At 45.1% G+C, this 15067-nt stretch overlaps 1 protein-coding gene across 2 annotated transcripts in view; it reads right to left on the minus strand.

Moving 5' to 3' along the window:
* ITGAL (integrin subunit alpha L) overlaps positions 1 to 15067 on the minus strand; it is a 394734-nt gene that overhangs the window by 169331 nt on the left and 210336 nt on the right. For both annotated transcript variants that reach the window (XR_014966715.1, XM_085618461.1), the window contains exon 10: positions 6434 to 6501. Coding sequence is in view for 1 of the 2 variants with exons in the window: in XM_085618461.1 (XP_085474587.1) it covers positions 6434 to 6501 (68 nt within the window). In the remaining variant the exon portion in view is untranslated. The remainder of the gene's footprint in view (positions 1 to 6433; positions 6502 to 15067) is intronic.

A 15067-nucleotide genomic window follows, 5' to 3' on the forward strand; every position in this document is an offset into this window, starting at 1 on the left:
AAGCTACCCTCCTAGCCATAAGGATATGCCTGTGCTGCAAACTTCTATCAGGCGTGTTATTGAGTAACCAGTGTGAGGCTTTATTAATCAGAGCGTTGGTTGTTTCCTCTCTATCATTGTTCAGACCCGGCACTCCTACTAAAACAATCGAATAGGGGCTAGAGGCAGGGGGCAAATCCAGAGTCTGGAGGCCTGGGGTGCTTTGAACACAAGCATTCGCAGTGTTTTTATCCCTGGTGGCTTGCTCGCTTGGTCCCCAACAGGCCTCGTTTGATTCGGGAGGGAATTGTGTGGAGCCCTGGGCCATGCTACCGAGGGTTCTGTTGCTTGTATTCCTGTGGTCCGGGGGTACTTGCCTATGGGCTCTAAGATCAGGGTCAGGATTGGTTACAGACTTAATCCCACTATCCTCCACTGTTGACTCCTTCTCCTTCCTTGGTGGAGTAACCCCATTGTGCTGCTCACTAACTAAGTTTACCAGCCTACTTATCTTTTCCACTAGATTTAAAACTACGTTCAGGACTGGGTCTAGGTGTTGGGCTAAAAGCTGTTCCATTTTTTCCCCAAATGCTGTGGTGATATCCTGCAGCTCCCCCGCCCTGTTTATATTTTGACAGCCTGGGCATGCTATATTCTCACTGTTTGTGTTCCCTCTTTTGCTAGACGTGGTTCGCCCTCCGCGGCCAGACTTGCTGGGAAGATTAGCAGCACACCTTCCACCATTCTCTAGTTGCCCTGCCGCAAGTTGGGATTTTTTAGAACGTGTGATAACTTCGCTAATGGGTGATTGTATAGGGTGTGAGTTAGGCATTATTGTTTGTGCACTGGTTGCCCCCCTAGGTACTCCTCCCCCTATGATGTTATTGTCATTAGCCAAATCAATGTTAGTGCTAGCGGGCTGAGGACTGCCTATATTAGTGTGGTCGGTTGTTGATTGACCTAATGAGTCTGAGCCCCCCCGAGAGCAATTATCTATCACTATCGGAGTATCAGAGGACTGAGGCTGGGGTGGATGTGCTTGCGTCGTTTGGGACATGCATGTACCTCCACCCGGTGTAGGGCAGAGGGCTATGTTGCCCAAAGAAGACCGTTTATTAGCAATTAAAGAGTCCAATGAAAGCCTTTTCTCAGTCAACAGAATCTCATGAGCTAGGAGTGACTCTGCGCGTATAATAAAAGCGTCCAGGGTTCCCCTCACCCCTCCCTCTGCCCTTGTGTGCTGATTTTTTGGTTTGACCATGATCTAACTGACTCTACACCACTTGTTTGTTCTTCAGCCTTGATGGGGAATAATGTAACTTGTATGTCTTAGATGGTACAATGTCCCGACAGTCCCTCTCCTGTGGCTCACCTATCACTTACCAATACCATAAACCGAACAATGGGGCCATACACGAACTAAGTACCTCAACAAGATGCGATGATGTCAGGATACGGTGAATATGTCCAGATAGTCCTCCACACGGACAGCGTGTAACTCAAAAATAAGGGACGGGGCCCAGCCCTGCCTCTTCCTGCCCCGGACGACCACAGACGGCCCGCCCTTTGCCCGGGCTTAGCCCGGCGCTGCCCGCGCGCGTCCCGCGACGCGGGGGCTGAGTTCGATTTTAAACGCCTCCGTGCGTGAAACTGACGAAAGCGGACTTCCGCCGCTAAGGCTCCTGGGGGCTGTAGTCCCTCCCACGCTCTGCGGCCGGTATGTGGTGAGAATGCGGCGGCGGCAGGAGGGCAACAGCAGCAATACCGGGACCAGGAGGACAACAGCAGCAGCACCGGGACCAGGTAGGCACAGGACAGCAAGTGTGGCAGCAAATCGCAAAGTTCTAAGAGCGCCCGCTCTGCCGGGGCTGAGTTCGATTTTAAACGCCTCCGTGCGTGAAACTGACGAAAGCGGACTTCCGCCGCTAAGGCTCCTGGGGGCTGTAGTCCCTCCCACGCTCTGCGGCCGGTATGTGGTGAGAATGCGGCGGCGGCAGGAGGGCAACAGCAGCAACACCGGGACCAGGAGAACAACAGCAGCAGCACCGGGACCAGGTAGGCACAGGACAGCAAGTGTGGCAGCAGACTGCAAAGTTCTAAGAGCGCCCGCTCTGCCGGGGCTGAGTTCGATTTTAAACGCCTCCGTGCGTGAAACTGACGAAAGCGGACTTCCGCCGCTAAGGCTCCTGGGGGCTGTAGTCCCTCCCACGCTCTGCGGCCGGTATGTGGTGAGAATGCGGCGGCGGCAGGAGGGCAACAGCAGCAACACCGGGACCAGGAGAACAACAGCAGCAGCACCGGGACCAGGTAGGCACAGGACAGCAAGTGTGGCAGCAAACCGCAAAGTTCTAAGAGCGCCCGCTCTGCCGGGGCTGAGTTCGATTTTAAACGCCTCCGTGCGTGAAACTGACGAAAGCGGACTTCCGCCGCTAAGGCTCCTGGGGGCTGTAGTCCCTCCCACGCTCTGCGGCCGGTATGTGGTGAGAATGCGGCGGCGGCAGGAGGGCAACAGCAGCAACACCGGGACCAGGAGGACAACAGCAGCAGCACCGGGACCAGGTAGGCACAGGACAGCAAGTGTGGCAGCAAATCGCAAAATGACACACCCCATGATGGAGCATTGATGTTATAGGTAAATGGCCCTTTCTTTTTCATCACAAAATCTTCATTAATATTCAGAAACACTGAATAGAATATCAAGCTTGTCCCTTGTCAAAGGAGGTGGGAGCAGCCCACAAGCTGAAGCAATAGTCAAAGACTAAGGTCCCAATTTGAAGTGGGGAGGAGGGGCATGGGATATTTGCCAAATCTCTAAAATACCAGTGGGGTGAGGTTATTTATTATGTTTGGTAGATATCTCTTAGACCGATGTCAGACTTGGAAATGGGATATAACATGCAGAATGCATAGCCTAATGCATTACCTTCCTCATTTTAATGTGATCACATGACATTTTTGGGAGGTTTAACCTTACCTACAACCAGTTACCTGGGAACAATTGGAGAGGTGCAATTACAGGTTGCATTAAACTTTACATTCATTGGAATTCCGATCCATGCACAAACCATTCACATTTTATGGTCCACTTGAGATTAGGGCCTAAAATGGCTTGAATAACTGGAGTATTTTTGCTCACAATGCTAAATGGTAGTCTGACTACAGTTCAGAATGAACTTTACTCTATTTATTTACGACCTAGATCAGTAGGAACATTTGAAAGCAGGAGAGTCTTGGCTTTCTGCAATTGTGGAATGTACCAGTGTACTGCTACAACCATGGGAGGTTAACTTTGCTAAGCGACTTAATTAAACAAAAAAAAAAAATAAGAAACTGAATCAGACATTTGCTCTCTGGCTGCTCCTAAGCTTATGTAGACTGTGACATCGTCTTAAGGTGGCGAAACAAGGAGAAATGCTTAATTTCTCCTCTTTTTTGCTATTTCCATGTGTGCTGCCTTGTGCATTTTCGGTTTGTTTATGTGCAGGAAGGGACATCTTCCTGTACATATACAAACCTCCCTGCTCGCAGACACCCTTGCACTCTGGTGCAAGGGTGCCTGCATTGGCGTTAAGTCATGAGACTTAGCGCCGTCGCAGGGGGAAACGCCAGGCTGCACCATATTCTTGAGAATAGGGCGCAGCCTGGCGTTTCCGAAGTGGTGGTGAGAGGCGCTAAGCCAAGGAGGCTAACGCCTCTCACCACCACTTCCTCATGAATATGACCTTAGGGGCCAAGTTAAGTGGGTTAACGCTGCCTTGAGAATAGGGCGCTGGCCCTATCGTCACGGGAACGTAAAAGAAAAGTCACGTTCCGGGGGCGATAGGGGCTTGAGAATATGCCCCTAAGTTTCTTGGACCTAAAGACGTGAACCTCTGCAGTGTTTGTTGTTGTGAATAATACCAGTTGTGCAGTTGCCATTGTTGAAACCACCTTCTCAAACCTATCAAGTGAGTTGATCTCAATTATCGAATGGTAGAACTTAATCGCTTGCATTTGATTGACACCTGAAAGAAGGAGAGCTGTGAAATTCCATCTGCAAGCTATGCATTAGTGACAAGCATAGAAACTGGGGATTGAATAGGAATTCTGTTACTGCGGTGTGTTATATGTTAAAGACATACTTGGTACTGGAGAATTGGAGAAAGAAAACACATGGGATGGCAATCCATTTTAGTCAGATATTGCATAAGGCTCTGGAAATAAGTCTTTTACGCCATCACCTTACAGAGTTGATAACAATCTCGTAAGCGCCCTCCAGAGGCCTCACAGATCAGTGTTTGAGGGGGGAAGAAGAGATCCACTGATATTCAATCTATAATTGGATAATCATACATCTGTTTATGTGTCATGTCTGATAGCCTTCAAAGTCACCACTATGTGCTGATCTTATTTGTTGACAACTGGATTGCCATATCATAAAAAGCGTCCACTTTGGTTGACTAAGCATTGCAGGAAAACCTGAAGACAACTGAAGAAACAGGAAGGAGTCTCTGAACCTTACATAATTCTATAACAGAGTCACCCCCATGTTTTGTAGATATACAATCTACCACTTCATCAGATGGCTCACCATCCCATGCATTCGATTGAGGTGGAAGGCCTAAAATGTAGTCCAAATGTGCAAAGCTTTGGTTCATAATTACACTTGCTATAATCTAAAAGAAAGATTTTGAAAGAAGAACTTATCTTCTTCTCAGATTTGGCTCACTTGAGTTATCAATGATACTCTACAACTAGCTTTCAGCATGTTTCTCAGCCAAGTAGATTTGTGAAAACAGGTGCTCAGGAAGAGTATTTTGTACTCCAAATTGTAAGATGAATGTGGAAACATGAAAGTTGTTGACAGTACAGCAAACATCATTGTAGGAAATCCATGTTTTTTTGGTCCCTCCAGATTGTTTGCCTCTTGCTGGAAGCTATATATTTGCTGGGTTTAGAAATGTGCACTCTTCACTCCTCCTAATCAGTAGTAAAGTGCCTGTGCTCCCCATTTAAACATGGTTGAATTGGTACACTTAACTTGCTGTATGTGCCTAATATATGGCCCAAAGTGTACCCATGGCCTGGAAGTTAAATGCCACCAGTGGACTGCAGCACCTATTGTGCCATCCACAACAGTAGCAGTGTAAACATGACTCGAGGCCTACAACTGTAGTATGACATTAGCAGTGTAAAACCTCCAATTTAACCTGTCAAAATAAATGCTTTTGAAAGGTCAAAACCTATTTTTTAAATTGTTAATGAGTCACCCTATTTAAGTCTTGTATCCCGCATGCATGGTATTTAGGACCTGTAGATCTTTAATGTTAACATGGCCTTAAAGTGCCTAGTGCCCAAAAGCTACTCTCATTGTGGCAGGTATAGCTGAGCTATATAGAGAAACAGAGTACAGATTGAAAACCTAATACTGTATCTACGTAATGGGACTAGCTAGAAAAAAATAATTTACGCTGAAAAAAAGATTGAAATCCACTACTTACAGTTAGCTGCAGTAATTATAACTTTGCACCATGAAGTACCTATAACTCGCACCCCACAATGCACAGTGTTGTCATAAATAATGTAATTTCAGATGTCACTAGCGATGTTATCAGTGCGGTCATTGAACAGGTCAGGGGTGATGCAATATGTGAGGGTATAAGCAGAGCATGTCGAGATGTTGAGTTCTAGTTACTTAAAGTAACTATGACAGGTGAATTTCAGTGTATTTTTAGTTTAGAATGGTATGTTGTAAGTGCCATTTTCACATAACATCACTTTTACCTTATTTTTTTCCAATGGTTTTCTAACTTTTTTTTCGATAGCTAACTATTAGTCACTATCACCCTAGTTTTTTCCAGTGAATTTCCAGAGTTTTGTTTTAATGTAAAGTTCGCCTCAATAAATAAAAGGCAGGCCTATTGGTTTTGTCAAGGGATGACCACATCAATATGCAAGGCAAGCCTGTTGACTTAGTCAGGGAGTCAGTACCTCACTGCAATACCTGTCAATAAGCACTTAAATAAAACAATCAGCCCATCCCGAAACTATTTGTATGAACCTGCACAACTGACATCTCTCTAACCATTGTTGCATACCTGCCATAGAGTGCGGAGCTTCTGTAGATGACATAGCATGATTGCACGTCAGAAGAAACATAGTGAGACTAACAACCGGTGAGATAAAGCGTAATGCATGTATACATGGGATGCAGTTCTCTTGGAAGGAAGCATTGCAGAAGAGGTCACCTAGGTGTAGCGTATGTGCAGCCAGCCATACTGCAAGCCATCAGAATCCAAAATTATCCTGCTCGCTCTCACTTCCCCACTCCCGATCAGTCCCCCTTCTAAATCTATTTTCAGGTAATCCTTTCTGGAAAATATCAAATTTACCCTACCTATATATTTCACTGATCTGCTTTGCCAAATACTCCCTTCTGTCAGTGAAAAGGGGCAAGGAGTACCATATCACTCACCTGAGACAATGCAGCACTAAATCCACCAGAGGACAACTCCAGCACAAAGGAATTTGCGTTGCTGGTACCTTCCGAAAAAGACAAAGGAGAAGTGTTAACATGATCACCCTATACCACCCACATTCCATAATCTGGAGGCACAGGTTCCATCCTTCGCGGCTCAGTGACAAGGATAGAATGCAAAGATCTGTTTGCAATTGTTGATGGGAAAGTTGAGGATGACATGAAATAGCCAGAGGTTGTGGTGGGTTCCTGACCTTAGAGACTTCGTAGAGAGTTCCACCAAGTAAAAGAGTCCTCACCAGTGCCTATCATTGAGCATTCCAACTCCGTTCTGAGAGCATGGGCAAGACTCTTACCCCGAGATCTTAGTGTGGTCAGGGTCCCAATCCTGTGAGATCCTAGTAAGGACCTACGCATAGCCCCGACACCTATAAAACAGTAGTGTGGGCTAACTCGCTCCACTTAGGATATTAGCCGCTGTAGGTTTACCACATAGCTGATGTCCACCCAGACTTATCGTAAACAGCCTGACCCCAGCCTGTCTCAGAACGCCTCTCCTTACTTATGAACTTCCATGCTCCCCATGAAATATCTTGGTTGGTCTTGCAGCAACATAGGTCCATCTTACATCAGCCCTCTGACCAATGGAACGAGCTCTAAAATGCTGAATGGATGACTGGTCCTATTAAAATCTTAAGTAAAGCACCAACTAAGATTTATGGGTCAAAGAAGATAATATTTGTACAGATGGGTGTTGATCAAACATGTAGTTCTCAATTTGACTATGGAATGTATCCCCACACTCTAGCAGAGATCTTCAATTGTTTTGCTCAGAGGCCCCCAAAAAGCAAAATATTCTGATGGTGGAACCTCACTCCAAACCTTTATGGCAAAGATAGGGGGAGCTACAGGGACATGGTTGAGTGCAGGTTTACTTTTTCTATAGCGCATATTCCACAATAAATGCATAACTTATAAACAAGCAAATCTAAGACTTATAACAGAGCAAATGCAACATACATAATGTGAGTACCTTGCACTTTTGCCCCAAATGCAACTATACCTGCAGCACTAATGATCGCTGTGGCCCTGAGGTAGCAGGCTATCTCCTCTACCTCTGTCACCCCTTCCCCACCATGCCTGATCATCACTCCGGTCTTGAAACCTGGTCTCTGTTACTGTCAGAAAAAAATGAATTCCCACTTGTTGCCATCCTTTTTCCAGCAAAGGTGTTCCCAGCCCAAATACTAGCAAGGAAAATGAGCATCCCCCTTTTGTTTTAAAGAAATACCATCATAATTGTGATGCAGTGGGCCCCTCAGACCCCTGGATCCAAGTGCCACTGAAGCCGATAGATACTGCTTCGAGGATAGATACTCCTCTGCCCTTTGTTAAACACTTGGGCTCCCATCTTGCCTCATTCCTCTACCTGCCATCTCCCTCATACCCAAACTAAGGTGTCTCCTCTGCTTCAATCCCCCCCCCCCTTCCTTGGGCCATTACTTTGAGGCTAGGTCCAACACTGGCACATAGTCCACAATTTATTTATTTATTTATAAAGATTTATATAGCGCGAACAAGATCCCGAGGGGAGCGCTTTACAATATGATGGGAGGAAGGACAAAAGCAATATCTATAACAATATCCATAAGAAGAAGGAAGAGAAAGAAAATACAGTGCAAAATACAATTAGGATGGTAATACAATACACAGGTGTAGGCGGACAGCAAGGGTGAGACACAGTGTACAATAAGGGGGAGCTGTATCAAATGTAAGAACAAAGGCAGCAGGAGCAATGTCAACGTGCCTGTGAGTCTAACCCTATTAGGGTACGAATTTGTTCATTAGGAATCTTTTGGCTTCCACTTTGAACGCCGTCAATGAGGAGATTCTGCGAACTTCCGGTGGAAGAGAGTTCCAAATCTTTGGGGCAGCTCCGGAGAAGGCTCAGAGACAACTTCTCTTTTTATTAAGGATGAGTGGTTTAAGGAGGAGGGTAGAGGCGCTTCTTGAAGCTCTTGCGCCACAGGATAGTTTACGTTTTTGCGCAAGGTACGTAGGAGTGTTAAGGTGAAGGGCTTTGGGTGTAAGAACAGCAATCTTTAATTGAATTCGTGCTTCGAAGGGCAACCAATTGAGGGGTTTTAGGACTGGGGATATATGATCTTTTCGCTTGGTATCTGTAACCAGTCTAGCAGCCGAGTTAAGTGAAGCCCTTAGTGGAGCCAGTACCTGTTTGGGAAGGCCACAGAGGGTAGCACTGCCTTAGTCTAACCTCAGCAAGACAAGAGCTTGGACCACTTGCTTGAAATCATTTAGAGGAAGGAAAGGTTTGATATTTGAGTGATCTCATCAAGTGGTTAGCTCCTTTGCATACATTGCTGATATGACCTTTCATGTTCAAGTGCTTGTCCATGGTGATACAGAGAGACTTGGCTGCGTCTACGATGAGAGAAGTACAGTTGAAAGCAGTGAGGTGACTCATCCAGAGGTCTAGCTTGGGGATGATGTTCGGAGGGGAGATGAGCAGGAATTCCGTTTTAGAAGTGTTGAGCAGGAGATGATTCTCCGTTAACCAGTTTTGAGTAAACATTAGGGTAGTATTGAGTGAGATGATGTTTACAGAGGATGAGATTTTCAGATATGGTTGCATGTCGTCCGTACACATGTGGAAAAGAATGTCCGTGGAATTTAGACAATGTGCAAGAGGTTTCGAGAAAAGGTTGAAGAGGATAGGAGATAGAGTGGATCCTTGGGGGACCCCCATGAGTAAGGGAGAGGGCTGGGAGAGAGAGTGGTTTGCCTTGACTCTTTGAGTTCTGTGATGAAAGGAAGGATGAGAACCATTGTAACACCTGATCAGAAAAACCCATTCTATTTTGCAAGATGGATAAGTGGTTGTCATGATTAACCGTATTAAATGCGGAGGAAAAGTCGAGAAGGATCAAGAGGCAGGATTCATTTTGGTCGGGCATTATCAAAATGTCTTCAAAAACGTGAGTGAGAGCCGATTTGGTGCTGTGCCCCTTCCTAAACCCCGATTGATGCTGGTCTAGGAGTTGGTAATTCTCTATGTGAGCACAGAGTTGGGATTGCACACATTTTTCTAGTAGTTTCGCTAAAGTGGGGATGTTGGAAATGGGGCAGAAGTTATTGAGATCAGATTTGTCAGCGTTAGTTTTTTTTTAGTATGGGTGTTACCCGAGCTGCTTTTAGGCATTCTGGGATCATGCCTTGTGATAGGGAAGCATTTACAATCATAGTCCATGTGGGGATCAATGCATTCTTGATTTCTTTGAAGATAGAAGGGGGCAGCGGGTCACTGAAATGGTTGGAAGGGTTGATATTCTGAAGAATCTTGAAGATATCATATTTACTAAATGTGGTGAAGGTGCCCCATGATGCATTGTTCTTGGAGATCGTGGAGGTCGATTTATGCCTTACAGAGGACTCAATGGGTGAGGCAGCAATGGAAGAAGGTAGTAGAGCCTTCTTGGAGGCGAGGTCAAAGGAGATGATTCTTCATTTCTCCATGAAGAAGGCGCCAAGATCATCGCAAGAGGGTGGGTAGCCACCAGGATCAGATTGGTTAGACACAACGACTGATTGTTATTTGACCAATTTGAAAAGTTTCTTGGGGCGGTTTGCCGCTTGATCCAGTTGGTGTCTGAAGTAAGTCGCCTTAGCATTCTTGATTTGTTTGTTGTAGTGGCTCCTGGCATCTCTAAGGAGTTTATGTTGGTCGGAGGAGGGATTGACTCACCAGGACCGCTCAAATGCCCTAAGGTTGCGGCGTTCTGAGTTTAAGTTTTCGTTATACCAAGGTTTGGATATTTTTGTTGAAGCATTTTTTTGTTGGAGTGGAGCAATATTCTCCATGATGTTGGAGATGGTTGAATTGTAGGCATTGGTGAGTGATTGATTGTACCTCAACCATGTCAGCTTGGAAGGCGAGGGCAGATTTACAATGGGCAGCTAGTTCATCAGAGTTTATTGCTCTTAAGTCCCTTTTCCAAATCTTAGATTTTAGTGCTTGAGCCTTCCTCATCAATACCTCCCTGTTGACATAAAAGAGGATGCAGTGGTGGTCGGACCAGTCACAAGGGGTAATGGAATCTATGGAGATAGACTGCTCTTTAGAAATAATTATGTCTAACGTTTCTCCTTTGATATGAGTTGGTTGGTCACAGTGCTGAGTCAGATCTTGATCAATTAAGAAAGATTTAATGCAAGATACAGCGGGGTCGTTGGGGTTAGGTCAATGAAGGTTGAAATCACCAAGGAAGATTTGAGACACCACTGAGTCAACATTACTAGAGATGATTTTCATTAGCTGCTCAGTGAAAGGGAGATTGTCACTCGGGGGGTGGTAAAAGGTATCAAGTTTGGAAACCGGTAGGTTCATACTTGATATAGGTAGACAAAGGTATTCACAGGAGGCAGGCGTCAAGGAATCTGAGTGAGAGACCGCAAGTGTGTTTCTGTGAATACATGCAAGTCCCCCACCCAGCTTCAAAACTCTGTCAAGCCTAATTATTTAATGAGTGGGGGGTACTAGGAGGTCTAAGATAGGAGTGGAAGCCGGATTTAGCCAAGTTTCAGTGAGGATGATAATGATAATGAGGATGATAATGACTAAATCATTGTGTTGGATGAGGTCGAAGATTTCGGTGGCGTGTTTACTGGCTGACCTGCAATTAAGAAGTACACATTTAAGACGGGGTGGATTTGGAGGGGGGACGTCTGGGTGACGTTCACACAGGTGAGGTTGTCAATATTACTGCATCTAAGATTGCGACGGGGTTCTCTGTTCGGGTTAGAAAGGATGGAAAGAATTTGTCTCGGAGTTTCGAGGTTAGGTTCGGACAAGGTCGTGCTAGAGTTGTGAGAGTCATGTGGATCAGTGGTTGAAGTATGGGACTCAGATCCTCTGTGACAGGCGTTGGCGTTGAGTAGAGGGATAGATTTCGGGGTGGAGGGAGCTAAAGGCTGGACCATGTGATCAGTAGTCCTAGAGGCCTCTCTAGTCCAGTTCGCAGAAGTGAGGAGAGAAATAATCATAGGGAAGAGATCATTTGAGAGGGCTTTCAGCTCATGTAGTTCGAAAGAGAGAAGGTGTAGTTGTAGAGATATATCATCAAGGCGCGCAGTCAAGTCTGAGTGTTGGGCGAGGGGAGGAAGGAGTGGGGGAAAAGCGAGCGACGACGGGGAACCTTGGAGAAAGCCTGTTGGGGCTTGTGGGGATGATCGAAGCCCAGACTCAAGTCTAGTGTGTGGCAGAGTTGTAGGGGAGGGGGACATCATCTGAAATAAGGGAGGACTGTACGACTAGAGGGGGCAACTCCGCTCTAGAGTCTGCCTGTGTAGAATTGACAGTAGGAGAGGAGATTGAGGCCATTGGGACTCGAGGGAGCAACTCCGCTCTAGAATCGTCATGTGTCGAGCTGACAGAAGGTGAGGAAAATGAGGTCATTGGGACTTGTGAGGGGGATCGATGCCCAGACTCAAGTCTAGTATGAGGCAGAGTTATAGGGTCAGTGAGAGGGACAATGTCTGTTACATGGGAGGACTGTAAGACTTGCGGGAGCATCTCCGCTCAGGAGTCATCGTGTGTCGAACTGGCAGTCAGTGAAGAGATAGAGGCCATAGAGCCATCAATCCAGCTGAGGTGTGGGGTATAGGGAGTGTGGGGTACTCCTGACAGTTATAGAGGGTGTTCTAGTGAGTTGAGGTAATCCGACTGGGGACAAGGAGGCTATGGACTCAGTATGAGGGGTTTAGGGAGAGTGGGGTACTCATTGCTGTTAAAGGAAGGGTAATGTTCAAGCCCAGCGGAGATGTGGTGGTTGAAATGGGGTCAGAAGCATCACCGTAGACCGCTTTCCTGAGAGTTGGGTAAATATTAACAATCTTTGCTAGGTTGATGTTAGTGCCTTGGATTATGATGATACCATTATTGTAGAGGGTGATAGATGTGTTGGCTTTGAGAAGGGGCAAGGGAGACGTTGTTAGTTTGAGGGCATGTGCGGTTTTCTTAGATCCAGTTATTCGAAGCATAGAGTGGAGCACAGATCGCCAGCAGGTCCTCTTTCTAGTATAGAAGAGGAGGATGTTAACCAGTGAACCTTTGTTGGTGCAGAAGTAGTGGTCAGAGATTAGGGTTTCTGGGCTAGCTTTGAATAAGCGATGTTTGTATTTCTTTGCCGTGTTCTTGGAGAGGTCAGTTGGGTAATTAATGATGAAGGCATTGGAACCATTGGGGTCGGGACTTCTCTCCATTCTGAAGAAAGACCTAGTAAGGATGGGGGTCCGGAAAAGGAGAATCAGGGGGTGGGTGTGAGAAAGTGGCTTCAGCAAATGGTCTCACACACTCAATAACTGAACTCTAGGCCAATGGTTTAAAAATAAATATATGCTTGTTTTATTTTAGAACCAACAATAGGTATTAAAATATACTTTCTCAGAATGAGATGCTTTATATAAATACTTTTGCAATATGCAATTGGCTTTTGTAGAAAGTTACAAGTGGTTGCAATAGGCAACACAATTTTAAACACAATAATGCATTGAGTTCAATGGAAGTTTCAAGTTATTTGCAACAGATTACTTTTAGGATTACTTTTGGAATTCCAGGACTGGATCCTAGATTCAGTCCTGGGTCAGTACTTGGAATCAAGTGATAAAAAGTCGACTTAATTACTGTAATGATTTTTAGACAATATTTTGCTATTTTAAAAGTTGACACTTAGAAAATATTTCATAGAAAACAGTCAATGATTCCCTATGGCAGAAAATTCAAGTTGCAGGTATAGTATTGTTCTCGTTACTTTTGTAATCCAGTACTGGGTGCCTAGACTCAGTACTGGGATCTTTATCCAAAACAGGTAAGTAATTACGTTTTCAGAAATTATACGATTTTTAAAGAATATTTAAAGTTTGCAGAAATTGACAGAAGAAATTGCACAGAAAAACAGTCAATGATTTCCTATGGGAGAAAATTTGGTTACTGGTAAGTACAGTTGTAAGTATTTTTCAGAGTCAGTGCTGGGCACCAAGATCTAGCACTGGGAGCTCACCTAATAGCAGGTGAGTATTTTCGTTTTCGTTACTCGGCTGATTATTGGTGAATATTTTAAGTTTTGAAAAGTCCACACTTAGAAGAAATTTCAGAAAAAAACAGTCAATGTTACCCTATGGAGAAAGGAATATGCTACTTACCAGTATGCATCTGTTCTTGGCATGTAGAGCTGCAGGCCACACACTTAGGGTAGTAGATCGCCATCTGGTGTTGGGCTCGGATGCTTGCAGGTTGTTGTTGTCTTCGGAAGAAGTCTTTGGTCACGAGATAGGTGACTCCTCCCTTGGATGACAGTGCGCATGGGCATCAACTCCATCGTTAGATTGTTTTTTGCCATGATCGGAAATGATGGAGTTTGTAGAAAAGAGAGAGATGTCCATGTGTGATGTCTAAGTAAGACAATGCTGGAACAGATACAGGTCCCGGGGAGGTGGGTGGGCGTGTGTGGCTCTGCAGCTCTACATGCCAAAAACAGATGCATACTGGTAAGTAGCATATTCCGTTCGAGACATATGAGCTGCAGATCACACACTTAGGATAGACTATACAGCAGTGTCTCCCCTAGCGATGGTCACCTGTATCGGTTGCAGCAGTTTGAAATAAAGTTTTACGGACAGCCTGACCCACAGAAGCTTGCTGCTTTGCTTGCACGTCAACACAATAGTGTTTAGTGAAGGTGTGTGTTGTAGACCATGTGGCTGCCTTACAAATATCTTCTAGGGGAATGTTTCCTAAGAATGCCATGGAAGCCCCTATTTTGCGTGTGGAATGCGCTCTAGGGGGAACCGTTAGTGTGCGTTTAGCCTTGTGGTAGCATATTTGTATACATTTAACTATCCACCTAGCTATCCCAGATTTGGAAATGGGGTTGCCTTTATGTGGTGGAGAAAAAGCAACAAACAATTGTTTTGTTTTGCGGAATGATTTGGTTCTGTCAATATAGTAAAGAAGGGCTCTTTTAACGTCTAAGGTATGAAGAGTTCTTTCAGCTACCGAGTCTGGATTTGGGAAGAACACTGGTAACTCTACTGACTGGTTAAGATGGAATGGAGATATGACATTTGGTAGGAATTTCGGATTTGTTCTAAGAACCACTTTGTTACGGTGTAATTGTAAGAATGGTTCTTGTATTGTTAAAGCCTGGATTTTACTTACCCTTCTGAGGGATGTGATAGCGATAAGGAAAGCCACTTTCCATGTGAGGAACTGTAGTTCGCATTTATGCAGAGGTTCAAATGGGGGTCCCATGAGCCTTGTAAGAACAATGTTTAGATTCCACACTGGAGAGGGTGGTAATCTGGGAGGAATAATTCTTTTTAGTCCTTCCATGAAGGCTTTGATCGCAGGTACCCTGAAGAGTGACAAGTGTTGTCTATTTTGTAAGTAGGCTGCTAATGCTGCTAGGTGGAGACGTATGGATGAGTATGCCAAATTACATCTTTGCAAGTGCAGTAAGTAGCAAATGATGTCCTGGATGGATGCATCCAGTGGGTTTATATGATTGTTAGTGCAGTAAATGGCAAATCTTTTCCATTTTGCCGCGTAGCAGGCTC

The sequence above is a fragment of the Triturus cristatus genome, chromosome 7 (genome assembly GCF_964204655.1).
Source record: "Triturus cristatus chromosome 7, aTriCri1.1, whole genome shotgun sequence".
In the NCBI taxonomy this organism is placed as follows: Eukaryota; Metazoa; Chordata; class Amphibia; order Caudata; family Salamandridae; genus Triturus; species Triturus cristatus.